Raw genomic sequence first — 26,087 nt, 5'->3', positions numbered from 1 at the left:
CAGTACACACCTATACTCCTATAAATTGTTACAACTTAATATGTTGCTATTTTTTAAAAAAAAAGTAACGGGTATTAAGATTAACATCCCCAAAAAAAATAAACATATATATAGAAAAAAAAAACAAATATACTCACGGATGTGTATGGTTGTAGATCATATATAGTTGTTTCCAAAATAAAGTGATGGATGCGTGTGGTTGTAAGTTATTTAGTTATGCTTATGTGTGACGTAAGCTAAGCTAGCTCCTTCATTTAGCAAAGGCCATGTTTGGGAGAAAGCTTATTGGGGGTATATTAGCTTATTTGACTAAATTAGCTGATTGACTAGTCAAACAAGCTAATACAAGTATTTGGTGGTAAACTTATTGAAAGAGCTTATTCCACAAATAAGTTTTTCTTAAATGACACTTACAACCTCATTTATTTTAAAATCCTATCTACACTACCTACCCCACAATTAGCTTATTGGTCATTTTACATACTCAATCACCTTTAATAAAATCAGTTAGTCAAATCAGTTAATAAAATCAGCTTGTCAAAATCAGTTAACTCAATCAGCTTCTGCTTTCAGCTATCAGCTTTCTCCCAAACAGGCCAAAATAAAATACGCTTTGCGTAACATTCTTACCCTAAACTTTTTTACACTTATAGGCCACCTTATCCATGTCACAAGTGACACATTCACCATTTAACCAAACTTATAGTAATGGTTTTTAAGTCAAATAATTTGATATATTCGTTCCTTGCATTTATTAAGTTAAAAAAAGATCAGATTATAAGATACATATGACACTTTACTTAAAAAAGTGACACCTAAGACAACGCCCAAACCACTATACACACTGACTACACAAACAATCGAACATAATTATTAAATTGAAAGAGTACACCAACTTGGGACAGCGGGCATCGCCGGGAGTACAAACTAGTTTCTAATTGTAAGAAGTTGTCAAAATTGTATTTGTTGTGGAGTTGAGATTTTTGCTTTATGTGTAATATTGATTTTGGCTTTATGTGTAATATAAATTTCCCACTCCCCTGGCCCGTGCACTTGTAAGTGGTCCACGTTGTTAAGCTATTTACTTGTTACGAAGTAATGTGTTGATATTAACCAACACATAACATGTAACTTTGTAATCCATTGTAATATTTAGTAGTAACAATTTATTTCACTTAATTGTTTGGGTTTATTTTGTAGTTAAAATGTTATGTTACAAATCAATTTATGTCCAATAACCTTTTTTAAAAAAAAATTATGATTTGACAAGCTAGCTTCACGCCTAAAATGCCCTTGACTATTTGACTTCTAAACCCCATACAAAGAAATTTAAAAAATAAAAAAAATTAACTGTCCTTTTCATTTACAATATCACTTTCACTTTCCTTTCCATATCATTACTCCGGTGAGTTTGAAGAATCCTTCAACTGTCATCTCAGATCGAAGCCGCAGTCAACATCACCACGGTGAGCATCTTTGTCTCTTGAATAAAGTCGAAAAATACGGTAAATCTCACCCCTTTATTAGCTTCAAATTTTTCAATTTTACGCCTCTAATTTGGCCAGATCTACATGTAACGAAATTCACAGGGTTCTTGTATTCTTAATTATAAAACTAGAATGTTTCATTCTCATATATAGTGCGCTATGTTAAAAATTGCTTTGAGATTTGGTCATGCATGTTCTAACTCGAGATTGTAGCTACGTATCTTATGTTGCTAAATTTGGCTGATCCTAGATTCGTGGTTGTGAATCGGTGCAATAATTCTTATATGTTAATGTGTTGTTTTTTTCGCATTATTATCTTGAAATAATTATCTTTTTAAATATAATTTTGTGCTCATGATGCCCCCTGTACAATTTCGGTTTTAAATAATTACTTTACCATAAATAATTATATTTTTTCCCCCAAATATATACCAAAATCTAGTGTTGGTCACTTTCAGCACTAAAAATTTGTTTTCTTTGTTGTGTATGATGTCAATTTTGAGGTTGTTTCCCTTTTATCTCCAAAAATCTTAGAATCTCGCACGTGTTAAAATGTGTTCTCAAATTACCTTTTCAGCAAATACAATGTGTAATTCTATTCAATTTGTAGCTATGTCAGAAGGAGGCCAGACTTGGTTCACCGTACGGATTAACGACGAGAAGATGTCTGAATTGGTGAGAAATTGTATCCTAACTTGAAAGTACATAAGTGTATTGAGAACAAGTCCTGACATAACCCTATAATTGTAACATGTGCTTTTTAAAATCTTATCTAGTTTGTTCCACATCGAATTAGCAAGCTCTTTCGGGGGAATAGGAAACGTGTTGTTAGGGTCTATAGAGGCATTAACACAAGGATTTATGATGTAAAGTGGGTGAAGGTTCGAACTGAATCAGGAGTAGAGATATATTTCAAGGAGGGGTGGTCTGATTTTGTGACGGGCAGCGGCATAGAGTATGGTGATATCCTTGATTTGATGTATATGGGTGATGGGGAATTTAAAGTAAGTCTCCGGCGAGGTGACAGATACATCCCATAGTTTATTGAGATATCTTCTGATTCATCGAACGACATGGCGCTAGGTGACATTGGTGCTGAAATGGAAGGGGCTAGCCACAACGATGCTGAAATAGAGGACAGTGATGTTGAGATAGAGGGGGCTAGCCACAGCGATCCTGAAATGGTTGAGGCTAGCCACAATGATGCTGGTTCAGAGGAGGATACAATCTTCTTGCCAGATTGTAGGTGGGACTGGATACCTGACTTTGAATTCAGTTATACTAGTGGTTACAGTGCAATGGGGAGGCTGGTATGTTGTGGTTTAATTTAATGTACATAATGGCATTTCAAACTATTTGTTTCTCTTCTAAGTTTGAAGGTTGTGGCCCATAAAATTTTTACTAATTATGTTGGTGTGATACTGATGCAGAATGTGCCCCTGAAGTTTGCAAGGATCCACTTTAGTTTCTTTAGATACGAGAACCCTGCTGATATCTGGGACAATAACAATAAAAAATGGAAAGCAAAATTGTTTGTGAAGCGAGATCCAAGAGGAAAATCGTTTTGTGCAACATCAGAGAAGGGGTGAAGAAGATGATGCGTGGTGTGAGGGTTATGCCTGGCCAGAAGCTCGTTGTGCAGTTGCTTCGAAAGAATCTGCTTGCCTTCAAGGTGTCAATCCAGTAATACCAATGTCAACAACAGCAACTATTTAGTTTACATATTGCCTTCAAAGTGAAATGTGTTTGGTCATATTTTGGGATGTTTGAAAATATTTCCGTCTGGTTTATGTGTATCACGTTTGCCTTTGTTTTGTATTTATTCACCTTTGAACATTTTCATGTGGTTACCTTTGGAGATATTTTGGGGTTGTTTAGTTTTGAAAATGCCAAATCATTTAGGTGATTATTACTACGATATTCAATCAAATGTTCAATGTTCATTTCTAAAGAGTGAAATATTTGGATATTCAAATATTTGCAATTGGTTAGCGTATGGATTGCCATGGATGTGGGTCGGGTGATGAATCGGGTGGATCCATCCGTCATCCATTGATGAATCGGGTGGATCGGGTGATAATTCGGGTGAAATATATATATAAATAAGACTTTGCACTTTAAATTAATAATTAATTAAAATTGAGATTTGAAAAAAAAAAATGATCTAAACTTTGAAACATCCTTCTAATACTCGTTCCTTTTTACTAAATTTAAAACTAATGTGAATTCCTACATTAGACATAAATTTATTTTAAAAATTATTTAGTTTTATTTAGTTATATATATTTTTAACGGGTGATGGATCGGGTGATGGGTTCGATGTAGAGCTGTCAATTCGGGTAAATGGGTCGGGTTTGAGTTGGGTTAGTATGGGTCGGGTCATCTCGGATCGGGTCAGTACGGGTTAATGTCGGGACCTATGCGGGTTGGGTTCGGGTTGGGTCATGCTTGAGTCACGTCGGGTCATACATCTTATCGGGTTTGGGTCGGGTTTAAGTCGGGTTATATTCGGGTCGGGTGAAAAACAGGTTGGGTTACATTCGGGTTTTTACGGGTTTAAACGAGTTAGGGTTATGTTCGGGTTCGGTTCAAGTCAATTATTTACGGGTTATAATCAGGTCAGGTCATTATCGGGTTCGAGTCGCGCGGGTTCGGTTCAAGTCAATTGCGGGTTATAATCAAGTCGGATCATTCTTGGGTTCGAGTCGGGTTCGATTCAAGTCAATACATTTTTTAATTCTTTTTTTTAAATCTCCAAATCAAATTGCATAATTTAAAACATTTTAATAAAATATTAAAAAAAAAATATAAGTAGTTATATGGAAGTTTATTTTGACGTTTATTTACGGGTTATAATCTTATGTATTTGTTGACGTCGAATCTTTATTGTAAATGTCGTATCTTTTAATTAATGAAATGTTTTTGCTATTAAAAAAAAAGTTTATTTATATTAAGATTCATTCTTTTTTTTTTTTTGGTTGTTGTCCAGTTCAGTTTTTCTTTGACGAGAGATAAGTCAAGTAAGATGAGAAAGGCACTTTTGTTTTATAATTGGAATCCATGTTAATAATTTGAAAAAAAAGCCTGAAACTCAATAGTCAATACGGAGTACTCTTTTTATCCTAACAACTCCTAAATCCTAAACTTCGGGTTAGTAATAGGTCGAGTTTCAATTCGGGTCAGGTCAATAAGAAGTCGGGTTGAATTTGGGTCGGGTCAATAACAAGTCAGGTTGATTTCGGGTTGGGTTTGTAACAGGTCGGGTTTAAATTCGAGCCGGGTTAGGAACGGCTCGGGTTGACCTCGGGTCGGGTTAGTAACAGGTCGGGTTGAATTCGGGTTTTGACGGGTTAAATCGCGTTTGGGTCAATAATAATAATTTACGAGTCACATTCGGGTCGGTTCATCTCTGGTTGGGTCATGGTCAGGTTCGGGTCTCAAATGGGTCAACTCGGGTCTAGGGTTGGTTTCAGGTCGGGTTAGTTCGGGTTAATGTCACCATTTTTTTCGGGTTCAGACGGGTTAGGGTTAGGGTCGGGTTAGGTCGGTATTTCGGGTCGGGTCACGCTTTTGACAGCTCTAGTTGGATGTACCATCATCCGTGTCCGACACGATCCGTAACCCAACCCATCCACCATCTATCCATCATCCGCTTAAGTTTGGGTTATCCATCGGGTTTGGACGATATTGCCACCCTTGAATTAAAGTGGTAATAAGTATAACGTGACTAGTTGAATATAGTGTGCGTGAACTTAAAAAACAAGTAATATAAACAACACATTAAAGGATTAATCAAACACATACAAGAAATATTTAAGAAGCCATATTTTAGAAGCCGAGTCATTTTAAATGGCTATTTGACATACGTCATACGTAGACGTTCATTACCAATTAAATTGTTTTAGCCAAAAGAGGAATAAAATAACATACGGTATTACAATAAACTACAGTCCATACATTGACCAAATCTGAAATAAAAAGTACAAAAAATAAATCCAGGGCAATGAGTCTGATTTAGTTGGGAAGATTTGTGCCTCCAGTGCTTGTAACCCCTGCCATGTGACACAAATTTTGGAAACATAATTAGCACATCCAATTACACTACATTTTGTTAATTAAATTAAACTCTAAAATTGATTCATTATAAGGCAATTAGAATTATAATCACCCTGCATAAACACATTGAGCACTGAATCAGGGAAGATGGTTGGACGATGCTCAATCATTACTGCACCCGGAACCCATAGGACAGCCACACCTCCATCGAATGAATTCACCGGTGTCGTCAAGTGATGGTACCTCCCCCTTACCTGATTGATCATAGCAGCCACATTCTCCCCCGCGTGCCTGATCTCTAACAAAATGACTATCGTTGGGTTGTGGACATCGCATAAGATGTTGAAGTTCGCTACAAAGGAAGGTCTCGTGATTCCACGAACACTCCAACAAGCTATGCGTGTCTGAGGGCTAAGGGGAGTATATCCCGGCTGAAATGGTTGACAAACTAGTGGATCCATGATCACCGTGTGGAAAGGTGCTTTGTAATAGGGGAAATTATTTCCATGGTGTGACACCTTCAAGCCTAATTACAGAGTAGTGAAGCGGTGCATCGACAACCTGTAGAGCATCAGAGTAGGTTGCCATACATAGATAAAGCTTTTCGTACATCAGCTTAAAACTTGGTGTCCCAAAATTGTGTTGGGGTTTTGGGTGAAGTAATTTAAGAAGGTGGGGAGGAATGGCGTGATAATTCTGGAGGTACCATTTAATCGCATTTTGGAAACTGGTGGGAAGGGGGTGGCAATCACGGATGCTTGGGAGGTGGGCAGGTTGTACAGCACTATCCACGTCGCATGTTTTCATCTTCAAGTTTCGCAATGGGTATGAGGAATTTTGAGGCATAAGGATAAAGCTGGAAATGATTTCTTTCGACACAGTGGGTTGCCGGCTATTGCCTGCGACACCGGAGTGTAGGTAAGTGGTTTTGTTGATGTCCAGCTCATAGTCAACATCACCACCGCCGGGAGGTTTGAAAAAACAAATGATGGGATTTCGGCGAATTTCGAAGGAAAAGGGGGGAGGCATGGTTGCAAACACTGTGATTTTAGATTTTTTTTTTTTAATTTTGGTTTTTGAAGACACTGTGAGTTCAGACTTAGAAGATGAATGGGAAAACAGTGTGATTGAAGTGAAGCGCTGTGTTAAATGGTGGTCGTACACGTAGGACCAATCCTAGCAAACACTCCGAATTCATCATTATGTTAATTTTCGGTTTTGGTTTAAGTAGCAAATATAATTTTTAAAAAATTATAAATACATAACAATAATATAATTGCTTTTAAAAAATTTTGAAAAAACAAATATTAATATAGTAAAAAACAAAAAAATTAGTAAGGACATTATTATTATTATTGTTACACTTTTTGTTTTAAAATAAAGAGTTCTATATTGTACATAATTCCCTTTCCAATTTTGGTGTTTATAATGTAATTTTCTTTCAGTTATGGTGATTATTTGAAGTCCTGCGAAGGTGTTTATAATTCTGTAATGCATAGAATTTTGTTTCAACTCATATGAGTTGTGATGCTTGAACACGTATAATAATGCCATACACCTTGCAGCTCAACCATTTGTTGGACTTAAGAAATTACCTATTATTACCTTAAAATAATTTAGTTTCAATTATTACCTATAGTTAGCTTGATCAAGTAACCGCCAACGGTACAATTACGTCCCATTTACGTTTTTTGCTTACATTTGGGCGGTTTAACTTGGGGTTTATAGTTGTAGGGATTTAAGGTTTAAGAGTTTTGAAGGGATACAAGAAACGATAGAGTTTGCAGTTGTACGGTGTTTGAATTTGAGAGTTTAGAAGGTACAATGGCATGGGCTCAATAGGTTTACATTTGTACTGTGTTAGGAATGAAAGGTATAGAGGGGTTACAGGGGTATGGAATCGTTAGGAATTAGGGTTAATTAGGGTTAGGATATTTTAGGGTTTACTATAAGGGTTTATTAGGGTTTGGAATTAGGGTTTACTGTAAGGGTTTATTAGGGTTTGGATTTACGGTCTACGGTTAAGGTTTAAGTAGGGTTTGAACTATAGGGTTTAGGGTAAAGGGTTTACAAGGGTTTGGAATTAAGGATTAGTGTTAAGGGTTAAGTAGGGTTAATTAGGATTTTTTAGGGTTTACTGTAAGGGTTTATTAGGGTTTGGATTTACGGTCTACGGTTAAGGTTTAAGTAGGGTTTGAACTTTAGGGTTTAGGGTAAAGGGTTTACAAGGGTTTGGAATTAAGGATTAGTGTTAAAAGTTAAGTAGGGTTAATTAGGGTTAGGATTTTTTAGGGTTTACTGTAAGGGTTTATTAGGGTTTGGAATTAGGGTTTACTGTAAGGGTTTATTAGGGTTTGGATTTACGATCTACGGTTAAGGTTTAAGTAGGGTTTGAACTTTGGGGTTTAGGGTAAAGGGTTTACAAGGGTTTGGAATTAAGGATTAGTGGGGTTAAGTAGGGTTTGGAATTCAGGATTAGTGTTAAGGGTTAAGTAGGGTTTGGACTTTAGGGTTTAAGGTGGTTTGGACTTTAAGGTTTAAGAAGGGTTAAAATGGTTAGGGTTTAGGGTAAAGGTGTCGATTTGGCTTTATTGGGGACTAGGACCCACCAATTTAAAAAAAAATAAACTTGAAAAAAGGGCCTTTGTCTTGGGCTTTATATGGCGGTAGGAGTAGAGTACTGCAAAAAAAAAGAGTACAGTCAAAATATAATGAAAAAGGGGATAGTAAAATGGGGGAAAGTGATGGCTGACAAGACAATTCAAAGCTAGTAGTTTAATAGAGTTAAAGCATTTGTCTTGTCATACATTAGTAGGGTACTAGTTTTAATAATTAAAGAGGAAAAGTTGTACAAGTTGGAGGAAAACCGATAAAGCATATGGAAGAAAGTATAATATCTTTTAGCAATTTTGTAAGAGTAACTAGAGTACAGTAAAAAACGACGTGGGTCGTGGAAAATGAAACCCCTTGACGATGAACAGTGACAACCCCATGTGATAAAGTACATACTTGAAGTAGATCCCAATTAAAAATATAATTTTCCAGTACGGTAATTGTGACTCTTAAATTCGGGCCGGATATACTACAAAGGCCCGGTATATTAGACAAACTTTTCCCAAGTGGCTTTACAAATAATACTCCATGTATATACTACGGACCACAAATAACGGCAAATTAACAACGGCGTTAACATGGACTTCAGTAAATATGTAATTAGAGCCCAAGTTATTAGTTTATAACCTGTAAGTTGATAACCCGTCGATGCTACGGGTTATGAGTTTAAAACCCGGCGAAGCCCCGTGAATTTGATAACCCGTCGATGCGCTACGGGTTATGAGTTTAAAACCATGGTGCACCTATTTCTAGGTTCTACGGGATATGAGTTTAAAACCATGGTGCACCTATTTCTAGGTTCTACGGGATATGAGTTTAAAACCATGGTGCACCTATTTCTAGGTGCACGCCTATACTTTTGAACAATCAGTAAAAAAATCTGAACAATTGCAAATTTTGAACATGTAGTAAAAACATCTGAACATTGCAAATTTTGAACATTTAGTTATTAAATCTGAACAATTGCAATGCATCATGCCTATACTTTTGAACATTTAGTAAAAGAAATCTGAACAATCAAGAATTTTGAACATTTAGTTAAAAAAATCTGAACATCACAATTTTGAACATTTAGTAAAAAAAAATCTGAACAATCGCAATGCACCACGCCTATAATTTTGAAATTTTATTTAAAAAAATATGAACAATAAAATATTTTGAACATTTAGTAAAAAAATCTAGTTAATCGCAACTTTTGAATTATTACGAGTCAGACAAATTTTGAACTAACTCGTAATAATTCAATAGTTTTGTAATATAAACTGAACATTTAATGTATACAAAATGAACATTTCTTAATAAAATATGAACATTAAAATTGCATGTTTATGTTCAATTTTTGTGACGTGTTCATATTCTTTTTACTAAATGTTCATTTTTTGTAAAATGTTCAATTTCTTTTACTAAATGTTCAAAAGTATAGTCGTGGTGGTACCTATTTCTATGTGCACCATGGTGCACATAATACTAATTGTATTTTTAAATCTGGAGGGTCATTTTATTAGAGCCCGGGTTATTAACATATGTTGTTGTACATATACGTTGTTAACCAAATAAAAATATTCGAATTATCCAATTTTTTCATTTTTTTTTTGTAGGTACTTTAGTTGTATTGTATGTAGTTCTTAACGACTAGCTGAGTTGGATGTATTAGTAAAGATATTAACTGGATTGGATATTAACTGGATTGGATGTTCTTAGTAACGTCTATTTAATTATTAAAAAAGATGTTGCGTAAGATGTTAACAATGTATAATTAGGTTATATGCAAAATTGGTCTTAGAAGTATTACCCTTACCCAACTCAGAAGCAAAATTGGTCTAAATAAGTATATAATGTGGGACTTAGAAGCATAACCCTTACCCCTCTAAATATGCTCCTATATAAAGGCGTGTTGTATAGGCTCCCTCACCACCAGCCTCCTAAGCAACCGACATACAAAATGCCTTCCTCCTCGAAAGCTGATGTGATCTCCCAAGGTATTAGTGACAACATGAGTGATGATGCTGCTTCTCCGAGCAAACCAAGAGAGAAGATAGCTAGTCTCTCCTCCAGTCAGGAAGATAGGGCCAAAGTGAAAAAGAGCTTACCATTTGAGAGTGCAGACAAGGGAAAGGTCGTTGCCCTCACCCCTTCTGACGCCTTACCCCCAGTTGTTGGTAAGGGAAAACGCAAGTCACTTGCCTTATCCCCAACCAAAGGAGATAAGGGTAAGGGAAAGGATGAAGAAGGTATATGCAAAGATAAGAAAGGGAAGGGGGTAATGTCATCCAAAAAGGCTAGAAGGTCATCCCGAAAGAAAAGGAAGCTGGAGTCGAAGAAAGCTTCCTCAATGTTTGGTGAGGGTGAGGTGCATCCTTACTATAGGAAAGAGGTGCTGAATCCATGTGTGAAAAGCAAGATGCTGGCTCAACTGAGGACGTTTTTTGTCCAGGGGAATGATGACTCCTCCGGTAGTGACTCCTCCAGCTGCACTGAAGATGAATCTGAAGTGCGGCCCACTGTGAGAGAGTCCTCCAATGCAGGCAACGCGAATGCTGGTGAAGAGTTTGGGGTGATTGTGAGGAGCTTATCACCTGGAGACATAGGTGTGATGTACACTATCACCCTAGATCAAACCTTTGATGACATCTACAACGTCTATGGTGCTAAACTTGGTTGCCAGCCCACATCCTTTTGGCTGTCAAAGGAAACAAATGGTGTGCCTATTTATGCGAAAGACACCGCTCGACAAGCTTCAATTAGGAATAGATCAATTTTAAGCGCCAATGGGAAGGTACTTGTATTCTAATGTAGCTTTGGTTCTTGTTTTTAACTCACCCATGTTAGTAAATAAATAAAAGATGGATGGTGGTTGTGTTGTTTTTAACTATGGTGCTTGTGTTGTAAAATAAATCCAACTAACATAGTTCTAATTATCTTTGTTTTTATCTTTTAATTGTATTTATGTTGTTCTAATTATCTTGTTATGATAAATCCTGTGGATGGAATGTAATATATTTTTTTCAATAAATCTAATTTAGTTTGGGTCCTAACTAACATCTAATTTATCTTATTTGTAATTGTTTGAACTCAGTTTTGTTAAATGTAAAATATTTTGTTTGTAATAGTTTGAGCTTAGTTTTGATAAATCTAATATAATTTGTTTTAAATTTTTTTTTATTTTATTTATTAAGTCTAACATATTTTGTTAGTAATTAGTTGCTCTTGTTAATTTGTAAGATTAGTATGAAATATGCTTGAAAAGGTATTTGTAGCGTTATGATAAATTCACTTGGTGATATTTGTCTTATCTTATTTGGGTTAACTTTGTGATATTTGTCTTAACTTGGGGATTAAGGATCCAAAAGACAACATGAATACATCAATGAGGAGGTTCTATCTTGCTGATGTCAGTGGGTCTTCCAAGAAGATGAAGGTCCAAGCACAACTCCATGTCAAAATCAAAAAAATCTACCACATGGTTGCTGATATTTTCAAGGTTGATGTTAGTCGCATTGTTCTGTTGCACAAGAACATGATCTTAACACCGCAGCACACGGTTCAGAGCGCGGGTATCAGGAACCGCAAGCGTGTGTATATCCTTCCCATGAAGTGGTAGGAGGTGGAGCGGTGTTCGCCGTTGTTACGGTACTATCACCTAAATAATATGGACTAGACTTGGTGGCTGAAATGGTTTCATGTAGTAAGTTGTTGGATGATATTCTAAATTGTTGAACTGGATTTGTTATGGAATTGTAGGACTATATTCATGTGTTAATGGTATTGTGTATTGTTATGGGCTACACTTGTTGTGGTAATGTATTGTCTGTATTTTATTTTCAATATATGTTTGAAATGGAATAGGGCCCACAACCTAACTCTCCCTGGTTACAACATATGTTGATTAACAAATTTTAAGAAAGTCCAACTAGGTAGATGTGTTTCCATAACTAATATGTTTGTAATGGAATTGGGCCCACATAAACCATTTTGAAAAATCCCATGCTTAAACTTTTGGTATAGGCCCAATTGCCCAATTTCAACATATGCTGATTGCCAAATTTTAGAAAGTCCAACTATTAAGATGTGTTTCAATTAGATAATGTGTTTGTAATGGAATAGGGCCCATTATCCATTTTCAAAAACCAATCTCCATGCTTAAACATTTGGTATAGGCCCAATTGCCAAATTTCAAAAACATTTTCAACATATTCAACATATTCTGATTGCCCAATTGCTTAGGCCCAATAAATTGGTATGATACATTGATATAACATAACCCATACGACAATATTGTATACATGGGTTGGGCCATGTATGACATCCCCAGTATATGATTAATATATTTTTTTTAAATAGAAAAGGAGCTTAATTAATTAATAATGATGATCAAAGTACACAAAATTGGGCAGCTAAACACAAGCACGCTTAAGGCTACACTAATCAAGTTCCAATACTTAACAACGACAGTAATCTCGACCAACAAGCCATACTTAAGGCTGCACCTAGATGCTACCAGCACAGTCATCCTCATACACATCCAATAAGTAAGTTGTGGTCATAACAGGCATTCCCTTGTTTATATAATTCATCACCGAAATCTGAAAGTATCACAACTCAGTTACTAGATTTTACTAAAATTACTACTTAACATTACAAACTACAGAACACAATATTCGCAGCAGGTACAAATTGAAAGGGTGGAGTACTACATGGATAGCCTCAAAACGCTTCAGAACTACCTTTGGTCCATTCCATGTTGTTCGTGTCCATCACCAAGTCAGCATCATCAACAAGGCTTACACTATCACCATGTTGGGAGTTTCATACATCAGCATCATCAGCACTACCATATTGGGTGTTGCAAACATCAACCTCACTGGATCCAAGTCCTGGTTAGTATAATTAAATAGACCCACATTAGAGTTCGCATAACAACACAAGTCACGAGCACTTAAGGCCTGCTTAATAAACAAATTGATGCAACAACAACACAATATACCTGCAACTCTCCCAACTCATCATTCTGATTCGCCCCCTGTTCAACAAAGTCAAGATAAATGAGTTCACACCAAACATCATAGCCGCATGACCTTCACAAGCCATAGTGAAATGACTCAAAAATTACCTTAGTTTTCCTGGTCTTAGGTGGTTTATAACCTGTCTCAGAATATGATTTATTCCGAGAACCTTTAGGCCTGCCCCGAGGTCGCTTCTTAATTGGCGGATCTAAAATTGTAGCCTGTACATTAGAAGAAGATGGTTGACATGAACTGTGGATACCTAACTCTGACTAGGGTGGACACGAACTGTTGGAGTCTATCTCTGACTGGGGTGGAGGTTCACTAGACGGTGGGTTTTTTGTAGCCATTAACTCCATGTATTTCTTTCTCCTCTCCTTGACTTCGATATGGAGTTTAGATAATGCTTTCACCACTATGTCCACTGTTTCATCATCAGCAACTGCAGCATCATCACATATCGGCTCAAACACATTCATCATGTTGTTGAACTTCTTAACTTTTGGGGTCTGCGTGGGATCATGGTACGCAACCCTCACTCTAGTGTGCTTCCGAACAATATCTTTACGCCACCTATCGACGATGTATTTGTCGGGAATCTTACCACCTTGTTCTTATCCAACACACGTATGCAGTTCTTTCATAGGATGCCATGAGTTTCAAACCTTCTACAATCACATGAAACCTCCTTTGTCACATGATTGAAGATGACAGAGTAGTTACGTCATCGATCAGTGATTACTTCCTCGTTTTCACCTTCCGGTACAATCCAAACCCTATCATCAATCACATACCGAGTCGTACTTTCATCAATGACAGTTACCTCACCATCATAACAGTACATCATTCGGGTAAGTTCTCTTTGAATTTCCTGAAACTTAGCATCGGTGTATAACTTCTGAAATAATTTCTCATGTTTGAACCCACTCACAAGGCGTCTGATGTATTTGGTAGCCTTTGAGTCGGCTTCGTTCTCGTCTGAAAACCTCTTCTTCATTGCCCTTGTGTAGCGTACAGGGAATTCACACAACCTGGTTTTCCGATTAACAAACCCATCAAAGAAACTATTTATGCTCTCCACACGTTGCGTGGTTTTCATCCCCGCTTAGAAATACTCCCGCATATAAGCTGGAATCCACATATGTCTCTCCTTAAACAAGCCATCCAACCACTCATTCTTCTCCAACTTGTATTTTTTAATGCACTCGTGCCACCTTCTTTCAAACTCTTCCGCAGTAAAACTCTCATATATTATGGCCTTCAAGGGGCTCTTAAACTCTTTGTACCTATTGTGACACATATAATTTCATTATAAAAGCACCATCAGTTTACAATGCAAGCATTGAGTAAATCAATACGCAAAACAACCACAATCACACAGTGACAACCAATAATATACAATCAGCAAAACAAGCAATCACTTACTTGTCGCACTTTCCTAGTTTGTCACCAAACTTCCTGACAATATGCCATATACACCAGCGATGCCTGGAGCTGGGCATTGTTTGTACCAAGGCCTTCCTCATGGATGTTGCTTGATTAGTCAGAATAGCTAAAGGAGGTCTGTTGCCCATGGAAGCAAGCCACTGTCGAAAAACCCATGTGTATGTTTCAGCATCTTCTCGTGAAACTAGTGCACAACCCAATAGGATGGACTGCCCATGATGATTCACACCCACGAAATTTGAAAATGGAAGTTCATATCGATTAGTTAAATAGGTAGCATCAAAGCATACTACATCCCCAAAATACTCATATGCAGCCCGACTCCTGGCATCCACCCATAACACATCCTTCAACCGACCATGTGTGTCTAATCGGTGACAATGGAAAAAATTCTGATTGTCCGCTTGCATCCGGTCAAAATAAGCCATCATGGTTGTTGCATCACCACCCTCCATTTTCAGTCTCCTAGCTTTATAAACCTCATGTTCCATATCTTTCAAAGAAGGCAAGACCTCCTTCGTATGTGACATACCATTACGAATTTTGGAAACAGATACACCCTCTTCATAAAAATTAATCAGAGTCTTTCTCACATTTGAGGTGTAGTTCTGCATCCTATATTCTTTAACTAAGACTGCATCACTGGGCTTTTGGTCATGATTGTGCTCATTACAAACCTTCCTTAACTCCCACTCCTCATGTTCATTAACCCCGGCATATATCTTAACAGGGCAGTAACATTTTTTGGACTTTCTCTTGCCTTGGGCATGCTCTTGCACTCCTATGACTCAATTAAAATTACCTCCACACCCACCAACATCCATCGCCTTTGCCCTCTTCTTCGCCTCCCTTTGAGCCCTCATGTTAGGGGCACCCCAACACTCACACTTCCATGTCATGCATTTACGCTCATTGGTAACTTTAGATTTCGTTCCTTGCACCCTCGTAACCCCAAACCCCTCCAGCTCCCCATACTTTTTGTAATAAATCTCTATATCCTCCCATCTTCTAAAAACCATGCCAACTTTAGGGGATTCAACAACAGGACCAGGACTCCTCCTATTAGTTGAAACTACTGTCTCTATAGTCTGCACTGTATGAATGGGAGAACGGTATTCAACAACTTTAACAGATTGTTCTTCGCGGATGGGGGACATCGGAGGCATAAGATCAATGTCATCCATGTCATCTGCATAGTCAGACCAACACCCTTCACCAGCCACGTCGTCCATAGCATCACAGTCACCATCCATAATATCAACAAAGGTCAATAATTAATAGTTAGTTCCCTGTATCACAACCCGCATTGAGATTATACATTAACACTGATGAATATAACTAGTAAACCAACGTTTTTACATTGAAATTGCATTACATTTACATAATAACAACTAGTAACCTATTTGAAATCACAAATTCTACAATAAAGGCAAGATAATCTGAATTTGCTGAATTCCGCGCTATTAAACAATTCAATTCAATTAAACAATTCAATTAAACAATTCGGGTAAACAATTCAATTAAACAATTCAATTAAACAATTCAATTAAACAATTCAATTAAACAATTCGGGTAAACAATTCAATTAAACAATTCGATTAAAGCTAATAAAAAACAATCAATTACACCATTTAACTTAGCATTAAATATACAGAATATCAGCGGATAATTTTGCAAAGCCAAAACCAAGTAATCAGGATGGATAATTTCAAATGACTTCCTCTCAACGAGATTACTAGTTGGTCAAAAGCTAATTTATCGGAATCAAATCCCGCAATTATCAACAACTATTAACAAATAAAAACACCCCTTGCACAAATCTACGATATAAATTACCTCAATTAGATAGCAGAATTATAATGGCCTTCTCGATCGATCTAGTTGTTAATGTTGAATTTCGTTTGCTTTCTCCATTGTTCAATTTCAAGCTCCTTTTCCATTATTCTCTCTCCTCTCTCTTCTGACAGAGTTACTCAATTCACTTTCTCTCTCATGGTAAAAAACAAACGTTGAGTACTCACGGTTCATTTTTTTCCGTTTCAAACACCGTTAACTCCGCTTCTCTCTTCAAACGTTACCGCCAGCTGTCTTAGTTGCACATGGGCTTTTTAAACAATTGTTCACGGATTTCAATCCTCAGTATTTACGCTATTGCCATTTGATTAACCAAATTCGTTTCTCATTTTGAGAAACCGGGGCTCCCTCAATTTTCTAGATAATCATTGATACATACAATCAAGAAATTAATGATGGGCATTCAATTAAGATACATACAAATAAGATACATACTCAAGATCGAGAAGCCACATACTAGCTATTAGCCTTCCTACGTAATACACCTCCTTGTAATATCCACCTTCGCTCTCTGAATCCACTATTCCTATTTTTTGTACTTCAAAGGGGTCCTTGTACTCTCCTACTTTCATATAGTGTATTATTTTGGTGCTCGTCGTTTGTGAGTTTTTTTTTAAAAAAAATTCTACAAATATTGTGTGTCCATTTTTTTATAATTATTTTGCCTTTATTTTTCTAACCTACACACAAAAGATATCATCCAAACAATGAATGATATCATATATCTACCCAATTAATCCTATTATCTAACCTATACACACTAAATTATATACCTACATAATAGATGATATCATCTAGCCTAGACAATTTTATTTATTTTTTGATCTATTAATATCGTCAAAATAATCAATCAAATTGGTAAGGCGACGAAAGGCTACTTCAATCTAGGAAACTGCCGGAAACTCGAGAGGGTCGCCTCACCGACTTCTAATATTAGCCACATAATGAATTATATCATCCAAACAATTAACCATGTCAGTATAACCATACTAGCATTTCCTTTCTTGATAGGAAGATCGTTCGACTTGCTAGTTGCTACTGATCGAGTTTGCAATGAAGAGGAGTTTGAGGCGTGGGTTAAAGTCGGAAACAAAGTCAATGAGGAGGAAATACCAACTATCGAGGGGTTGGAAAGGCTTGGTATAGATGATGACGGTGGTGAGTGTATGAAAAGAGAATGTGTGTGGTATATGTCTACAAAAATTGAAAACCACGGACATTAAGTAGGGCGAAGATCATAAGTAGATGACTTTCTAAAAACCATAATCATGATTGTCATGTCGGAATTCCGTTGGTAAATGATACGAAGTATGGAGTACTAAATGTTTTCAATAGATTTACAAGATTTGTGAAACAGACACGTCCCAAGAGGGTAAGGCGATGGGATTTGTACCTAATGAGAATCGAACCTCAAGGATGCGAGGCGACCTCTTGGCCACTGTTCCAAGAGGTCTTTCTCAATTAATTAATTCTATGATTGGTTTATACTCAAGCTTAGTTTTTTCAATACAACTTTTTTTTATTATATTACTATAATAATGATAAAGGTTGAATTTGATATTAATTTTCACATGTACTTGTGACGTAGATCTCTCAAGACTCTCACAAGGCTCGCAGGCTATAATAACATTGCATCTTCCATCTTCGGATTTTAATAAGAACTAAAGAAACTACACGAAAATTAAAAGGATAGTACTCTGATTCTCGCAGGAATAGAGGGTCTCTTCCTAGTCGCAACTAGAAGATGATCACAAGTCGCAACAAGTGATGTTTTTGATTAACAATCAAACGAGCAATGCTCAAAGGATTAATTCCCATAACAAAACTCTCTTATTCTTGAACTATTATTGAGATACACCCATATTTATAGGGTGACAAATTGTACAAAGATAAGATAGGAAACTAATAATTATCCTAAAATAACAAAAAATATTAAGAATCCTAATCCTAATATATCTACTAATCATATTTTAACCAACTACTAAATCTTAAAATTCCATGAATTTTCAAGAATAACCATATTGGCCTATTGCTCCCGCATCAACTTGGCCTGGGTTAGTGAGTAAGAGTACATAATATAGTATCTGCATAGGCTAGGACCTTTGGTGACAATTGACAAGGCAATGCTTCTCAAATACTTTGAAGCAATTACTTGCTTCTTTGAAGTTCTTGGCATTGAAAAATTCATTGCCATACTGCTTCAGGAAAATTCTGCAAATAGCATAGAATACAGAGTTGTTAATATGTTTCTCTAAAATTGTGAGTCGTGAGACTAACAATAACAAGCAATTAAATGCATATACAAGAAAGCCCAAATCATTTTAAAACTAAGACTTTGTTGTTATTTATACAAAGAAACCTGAGGAGACAATAATAAAATGACCTCCGCGATGTAATGTACTTGCAAAGCAACAAATGTGAGTAGATCAAACTAAAGTTCAAAGAAAGTTTTGCGCACTGCTGCAAATGATATCGAAGACACAAATCAGACCCGGCTATAAGGAGGTTTTTCCTCACACACGTAATAGGGCCCCAAAAAATCAGGGGCCCGCAATTTAAAAAAAAAATCGTTGACTTAAAAAAAATTACTTCACCTATTCATCTTCTTCCTCGTAAAAACCTCCATTTTGAAACCAAAACCCAAAAAATCTTCCTATAAAAAATTCATTCTCTTTTGTCTTTTGATTTCCAAAACAAAATTACATTCACTCAATAATTATCACTCATAAACGCCTAATTTGCCTAATTATCTCCAATTCACTTAATTTTTTCTTTATTTATTTGGCAAAATTGAACAATTTATACTCTTATCAAAATCAATGACGATGCAATAGATATTAACGGTCAAAATTTTATTAATTTATACTAATTTCTAAATCAAGCAATACCCACAAAATATTACAATTCAGTTTTCTTTCAATTTTAACTCAATTCAAAAGGTGGAAAAAACGTTAATGGAAGCACTCAATATTCTGGCGAACTGTTCTTGTTTGGTGGATCTGGAGTGGGCAGAGGTTGATTACTTGATTAAAGAGCAGGTTGTATCTATCTATATATATTTGTTATCTTAATTTATGCATAATTTGTTTATTTCTGAAATATAAATTGTTGTTTTTTTTTAATTATGGCTCCTAAAATTAGGCAATATGATTCTGGTTGTGAAAAACGTCAAAAAAAAATTGAAGAATTGACTCAATCTAGAAATATGATTCTTGTTGTGAAAAACCAAAAAAAAAATCATTTTATAATAATAATATTTTAAACTTTTTATAAATAGTCCTTTAAAAATTTAAGGGCCCAATTTTTATAATTAGAACAGGGCCACCAAATTGCCGGAGACGGCCCTGACACAAATTAAAGAGCTGTAACAGAACGACATAACTTGATAGCCAAATGTAATCACAAACACAGCCTTAGTCTTAGATAACCATACACTACAATTTCAAGTTTCAACATTAGAGGGGGAGGGGGATGCAACTATGGAAATATAGAAGCTGCCTTTGAGGCTGTTATGCAGCTTGAAAACAGACAGAACCAATGATTATCTTTATCACTTGTGCGTCAACTCAGATTTTGTTAAAATTAAATCTTGTGTTTCTGTTTCATGCCAGAAGAAAGCAGATTGAAAACTTTGGAATTACTCCGTCAGTCCATCTTCAAGTTAAATGCTAATACTGAGTAGAAGGATTCAGCTTGTATTCATCATTTCATCGACACCAATGAGCAGCCTACGAAGTGATTAGACCCATGAGTTACAGAAACTGAAAATGACAAAGAAACAACAAATTCTCACACATTAAAAGACTGAAGATCCATATTTTTAAAGCAACGCAGCCACGAGTTCAAAGAAGCCAAAAATACTATAAAAATAAAATTTGCAATTTACACTTTAAAATGATCTCTCCCAACCCATGAATTGAGAGTTGAGACTAGAAATTGGGATTGACATAGCCAATAAAATCAGGTTCAAAATTAAGAAATTAGGAGCAAAAATTATACATTCTTCAGGAATCAATAAACTGCAAGTCTACAAACAAAGGAAAGGTCCTCAGTCTAAACAGGGTAAAAGTAAAACCAACTACAACATACAAACAGATGCAATATTACAAATTGCGGCAAATTTTTTTCCAGGCAACCTTAAAAATTTACTTCGTATGTGGCTAGTATTTCTAGACGTAGGGAGAATCACATAGCAGTATTTACTATTTAGATTATCCAACATAAGAGATAACTTGTGATAAATCGGAAGACACGCATGAATATTAGAGAGGATATCTTCTAAAGGTTGATTACTCTCATTTAGAAAGTTATATCATAAAACTTTACACCTTACACTTAGCTCAAGTGACAAGTTAACAACTCTTCTTCAAGCCTTCCTCAATTCCTGTTCAACATAAAAGTCTCACTACATTGTTAACCCAGCTCACATACCACTTTAGAAGCAGAGCCTAAAATGCTGCCATTGTTAATTTACTTGATCATACCGAGTCAAAGACAGGCATGCTAAAAATTGTCCTGTAAGTATAAACACTTTGGCATACCTTCTTTTTAAGGTATTTCATTGCACCCCCTTGGAACCTTTATAAACCTTTTAAAGAGGCATCCTCACACTTTTTACAATTTCAATTTCAAAGGTAATAAGACTAATAGCAGAAGCAGCCAACTACTTGAGGTAGTCCAGGTATCATCATCTTCCACTGCAAAATCATAAGCATGTCCTGTGATGCTCCTCAATGAGCCTTCAGCATTTAGCCAGGTCTCACACAAAGAAAATGACAGCAGTAAAGATATAAAGATAATTAGTCAAGCAACACAGCTACGCAAGATAGTATTCACTTGCTAATACAAAGAGAGCTCATTTCACAAATCATGTACACCAAATGTCAAACACCAGAGCCTATTCCTGTTCTTATCATTTTCAATAGTATGTATACTGTCTAGGTGGCTAGCATGGGTAGTCACGACTCTCACGAACCAAGGTGGCTGGAATGGCCTGATACACTGATATATTGCGTAGAGTGTGAGTGTCAGGGTGGATAGTCCAAAAAGGTCCTTTTCTTAGTTTCTTTGCATTTCTCTCTTTATAGAGCATGTTGTAGTGGAAAGTAAGGTCAGCTTGAGCATGAAGGTCAGGAAGGTCTTCAAATGCATTAGCAGCATTAAAACTCAGGGTAGCATCATGCTGTAAAATATAGTGTCCAAACTGGTTAGTGTTCCCATGCTCATGGATATTGTACTCTCCTTGAGCAGGACTCCATTCTGCACATTTAAAAATGCTTGACCCTCTAATAGCATATAAGCGGACAGCTCCAGCAGCTGAACCTTCAGGTGAACAGTCACTCAGCGGGCAAGAGCCACGCCAGAATTTACAATACTTGCCCATCATAACTACTAACGTAGTAAACCAGTTCGGACTGTGATCAAATCGCAGAAAAGAAGTCCAGGAATTTGGGACCTCATTATCCTGCTGAGTCAGATCAAGGTTTGGGGGTATGTCTATAGAGTCAAGCATATCTGCAGCATGTTGCCACAACCTCAGGTTTCCTGCATAAGCTAGAGAGGCACCAGGGGTTGACATGATGTGCCGCTCAGATTTATTGTTGTCGCAGTTTGCTTGGAAAGCCCTAGGTTTCTCGGGCCATTAACATCTCTTGAAAACTGGGCCTGATTAATATTGGCTTGGGAGGCAACTTCACAAATGGAGTTAAGCCTAGAGATGAAAACACTGATGTTAGGAAGGTGGGAAGCAAAAGTCCGCCTCATACCAAACCCTTTCTTTCTACTCCATCCAGGAGCTACGGGTAAAGCAGGGGTAACCTTCCCAAACCTACCTGTAACGGTAGGATTGAAACAAGCCAAATTCTTAAAGCATGGAACCAAGGGCCCTGGGATCCATAAACTCTCAATAGGGTAAAACAATAGCAGATTCTGAAACTCAGAATTTATAGTGCAAGCACCAGCAGCCTCCATTGCACGCGTGGTCTGCAAGTACAACAGAACAGAGATATAGATCTGTGAGTAGGGGGGAACCCAACCCATGCAATTGTCGGTCCATCCTTTAGTGGATGCCATAAGCTTATCCATCTCATTCAGATAATAAATAGGGGACTGAAAACAAGGGACAAAGGTCGAAACTGAAGGAAAAGTAACCGTCCGCATGGGATAGTTGGCAGCGGCAGTGAACATTGCTGCCTCAGTTGCAGAATTGTCAGTAGCCCTAGCTGGACCCATAGTAGCCCTACTAGTTTGAAAGCAGGTCATCTGTGCATCAGCAGCCTCTCACCTCCGCCTCACGTTCTTGAACAAAATTCCAGGCATAGTCGTTTCCTAAAGAGTCAAGTTCAGCAAGATTCCGTTAGCATTCAAGTTGGGAACAACATAATGTCAGTGTAACCCGGATAAAAGCCTTTCAATGGTCAAAGGAAAAAAAAAAAGACCCAGAATTCCAAATGAAATTGAACAGAGTGGTCCTTTGTTGTATTTACATAGTGTTTGTAGTCACCTACATGATAGATGGTAGTAGTACATTCTGGGCAAAAATGAATGGACTTTGGAAAATCAAAAATAAAATTGAGGTATGCAAACAATCATCTTGAAGAAAAAAAATTAAGTGAAGTATTAATTTAGATTCTTATACCTCAATTCCCTTTCTGATTATCCAAAGTCCATTCATTTTTGTCTTCACAAATTACACTTCTACTGTACTCACTTGCTTAGTCACTAAGTCACTAGTCATCAACTGGACATACTTCATGCTTTAGCCACTTGTTTCCCCACTTTTTCATCCTTTCTTTTCTTGCATTGTTTAGTGCGCAACTAGTGACCATAAAGAACATTAAAGAACAGAAGTAGTAATGATCAAGAAAACTACTCGAACCTCAATTATATATTTTGAACTCTAATACCACACATATCACAATACCATACATCAAATCACCATTATTCAACCTAGCTAACAGACATAAGAGAGAATTTGCAATGAATCTACCAAGAGGCATACCGACAAACATTAACTTAACAAGAAGCTTGTGTGATAATATAGAGATCATTATAAATACAGCATTCATACAAACTGAAAATGCTTTAAAAAAACATTCTCAATCTCAAAGGAAATTATGCTGGCCAGCAAAGGGTTAAAAAGCATGCCATCAATCAAACTAGAGTGACTATCACCGCAGCACCAATATTTATCTACCTTGGACCGTGCTACTCCAAACATATTGAGACAATATAAAGTTTCCCACCATGAAGAAAACGATATTAGCTTCAAAAAGTCTAAGCCTAATAGCTCTCCTTCAACAAAACATCAATGAAACACAACTAGTCCGGCATTCGTTTTCAGATTTGAAGAATCAAACACCAACTGTGTAACACAACTAATTTCTGAGATAAAAATATCCGCCACATATATCTTAATCTACTTCTAATACTATTGTCCGATTAGTATAAACAACCAATATAGCTTATTCATTTCTAATTTTCGAAACGATTTAGCTTATCCATTTCTAATTCTAGCAACAATTAATTTTTTTTACTTTAATATAGCAAGCCAAAAAAGGATGTTATCAATTACATCGTTAAAACCCGGCAATTCCCCAATCCCCTTAAGATATTGAAATTATGCCTGTAATTGTAAATCTTTGATTAAAACCTTCAAATTGACAAATTCGTTCATTACATATGAGCAGAAAATCATAGTTACTAAATCCGACCTTATTCGAACCTAATTGGAACATATGAGCAGAAAATCATAGCCCAGATTCTAAAAATTAAAAACCCTAGCACTTTAATCTGAACTTCAAGGTCAGGAATCAGGATTAATAGCCTTAATCAAAGAACAGTCGTAAAGAAATCACACCAAATGATGATACTCTAGCAAAATTTCCAGACTTATGCAAAAAGAAATTTCAAAAAATAATAATAATAAAACTATAATTTGAACAAAAAAACCGCAAATTATCAAAAAAAAAATGTATAATTAGAGGATAAATTGAATGCATACGGCATACCAGAAGATGTTTATGAGCTATACTAGACGACGATAATCTGCCGAAACGAGGAGCCGGCGATGGCGGTGAGAAAGAGCAGAAATGGAGTTCTAGTGGAAAAACAGGAGAGTTGAGAAGACAGAGAAGCGCCAATTTTATTTTCTCTGAGCGCCAAAATGAAAATGCATATTAAGGATTCCGTAATCCGTATGGACATTTTAAAATTGAACGGAATTAACAAAATATGGTGCATTGGTGCGTTTTATTCGCCTAGTTTTTAGTTATATGATCTTATTAGAACTATTTTTAGTTATAAATTGAATTTGGGTACCCTTGATTAACCCTTGTTACAACTTATCTAAATTAATTTATCCTGAATTTATCTTTTCTAAATTGATCTTATCTGAACTTATTAACCCTGATCTGAACTTATTTTTCCTTAATAAGTGAAAATAAGGTGAATAGAACAGGGTCTTAGTTTCAGCCTTTATTCCAGTCTGGTTAAAACTCTTATATAAATAATTATATAAAAATTATTATTGGTATATACAAACATAATGTGTAAGTACATTTTTCTCATTTATGTGTGAAATATTTTACATGGTATATTCTTTTTTCAAAAAATTTATTTTGTTGGCATTTTTTGCAGATTTTAATGTAATATTGTTATATGTATATGGATTTGATTCCTCTATTCGGATGATCCCCATGAAAGTCGTTCCAATGTTCAACATTCACCAATTCTAGATTCTTCCACAAATCTCCGTCAATTTCTCAACATACTAAAATTTTCGAGAAATTTTTAGTCCTTAAAACCTAATTTATTGGGCTTATGCAATTAGGGCACTTCATTGGTGATACGCACAAGAGAAGCCACTTGTCTTAGCTTCCTACCTATTACACCTCTTTGTACTATTCACCTTCTATTTGTAAATTTTCTATTTCTAATTTTGTACTACTCCCTCATAAGTTCATATAGTGAGAGTTTTCTTATACTACTTATCATTTCAAGGTTCTTATATTCTCTTATTTTCATATAGTGGATTATTTGAGATAATTTTGTACACCACATTATCATATAGTGGATTATTTCGATGCTCGTCGTTTGTGGATTTTTTTGGTCTTAGTTGAGACTTTTTCCGATGTTAAATATTGTGTGTCTATTTGTATTTACCATTTATCTTATTATATAGTATATACTACTATTCAATCTCTACACCTTAAATATGTTTTTGCTACGCACTTATTAACCCTAACAAGTGATATTAGAGTCAAGGTTGATTATTTGAGTGTCTGCACATTAAAGATGTCTTCACTTACGAAGTTCAAGATTGATAAGTTTGATGCAAGATTAGTTTCAACATTTGGAGAGTCCAAATAAAGGTCTTTCTCACACATAATGAATAAAAACGGGTACTTTATGGCAAGTCAAAAAAACCCATATAAGCTATGATGGACAAACAATGTCAATAGTTGGATGAAAAAGCATTGTCCACGATCCAACTATGTTTAATGAAAGAGGTTTTACGCGAGTCACAAAGAGACAGTAGTCGGTTTATGGTTAAAGTAGATAGGAGTCTCTCTACATGACTAAAAGTCTCGCCAACAAACTTCGTCTCAATGAAAGGCTTTATATAACT

General features: G+C 36.1%; 3 protein-coding genes across 3 annotated transcripts; 1 reads left to right on the top strand and 2 right to left on the bottom strand.

The window, feature by feature from the left end:
* The first annotated feature begins 9,593 nt into the window (after positions 1-9,593).
* LOC110723553 lies at positions 9,594-12,003 on the top strand. Its single transcript, XM_021902903.1, has 2 exons — positions 9,594-10,932; positions 11,497-12,003. Exons 1-2 carry the CDS (start codon positions 10,030-10,032, stop codon positions 11,755-11,757), a joined length of 1,164 nt encoding a protein of 387 aa, XP_021758595.1. The 5' UTR covers positions 9,594-10,029; the 3' UTR covers positions 11,758-12,003.
* Positions 12,004-12,643: 640 nt separating this feature from the next.
* On the bottom strand, positions 12,644-15,858 carry LOC110723493 (protein FAR1-RELATED SEQUENCE 8-like). Its single transcript, XM_021902848.1, has 9 exons — positions 15,408-15,858; positions 14,585-15,365; positions 14,275-14,445; positions 13,916-14,190; positions 13,449-13,772; positions 13,267-13,367; positions 13,141-13,176; positions 12,950-13,099; positions 12,644-12,739 (listed from the first exon to the last, which is right to left on the bottom strand). The coding sequence occupies exons 1-9, from the start codon at positions 15,856-15,858 to the stop codon at positions 12,644-12,646; spliced, it is 2,385 nt and encodes a 794-aa protein (XP_021758540.1).
* A 3,549-nt stretch (positions 15,859-19,407) lies between these two features.
* LOC110723747 lies at positions 19,408-24,704 on the bottom strand. Its single transcript, XM_021903115.1, has 2 exons — positions 24,469-24,704; positions 19,408-22,786 (listed from the first exon to the last, which is right to left on the bottom strand). The coding sequence occupies exon 2, from the start codon at positions 22,035-22,037 to the stop codon at positions 21,405-21,407; it is 633 nt and encodes a 210-aa protein (XP_021758807.1). The 5' UTR covers positions 22,038-22,786; positions 24,469-24,704; the 3' UTR covers positions 19,408-21,404.
* Positions 24,705-26,087: the final 1,383 nt, after the last annotated feature.

The sequence above is a fragment of the Chenopodium quinoa genome, unplaced genomic scaffold, assembly GCF_001683475.1.
Source record: "Chenopodium quinoa cultivar QQ74 unplaced genomic scaffold, ASM168347v1, whole genome shotgun sequence".
Taxonomy (NCBI): Eukaryota; Viridiplantae; Streptophyta; class Magnoliopsida; order Caryophyllales; family Amaranthaceae; genus Chenopodium; species Chenopodium quinoa.
Note: the sequence above shows the minus strand (reverse complement) of the source record. Positions and strands in the feature narration are given on the sequence as shown.

Coding starts and splice junctions, on each gene's coding strand:
- LOC110723493 (XM_021902848.1), bottom strand. CDS start 15,858: ATGGATGGTGACTGTGATGCTATGGACGACGTGGCTGGTGAAGGGTGT. Junction 13,368..13,448: donor GTCAGAGATAGACTCCAACA/GTTCGTGTCCAC, acceptor CTACAATTTTAG/ATCCGCCAATTAAGAAGCGA. Junction 13,177..13,266: donor CTAAGACCAGGAAAACTAAG/GTAATTTTTGAG, acceptor TTTGTTGAACAG/GGGGCGAATCAGAATGATGA.
- LOC110723553 (XM_021902903.1), top strand. CDS start 10,030: ATGCTCCTATATAAAGGCGTGTTGTATAGGCTCCCTCACCACCAGCCT. Junction 10,933..11,496: donor TTTTAAGCGCCAATGGGAAG/GTACTTGTATTC, acceptor TTGGGGATTAAG/GATCCAAAAGACAACATGAA.
- LOC110723747 (XM_021903115.1), bottom strand. CDS start 22,037: ATGTCAACCCCTGGTGCCTCTCTAGCTTATGCAGGAAACCTGAGGTTG.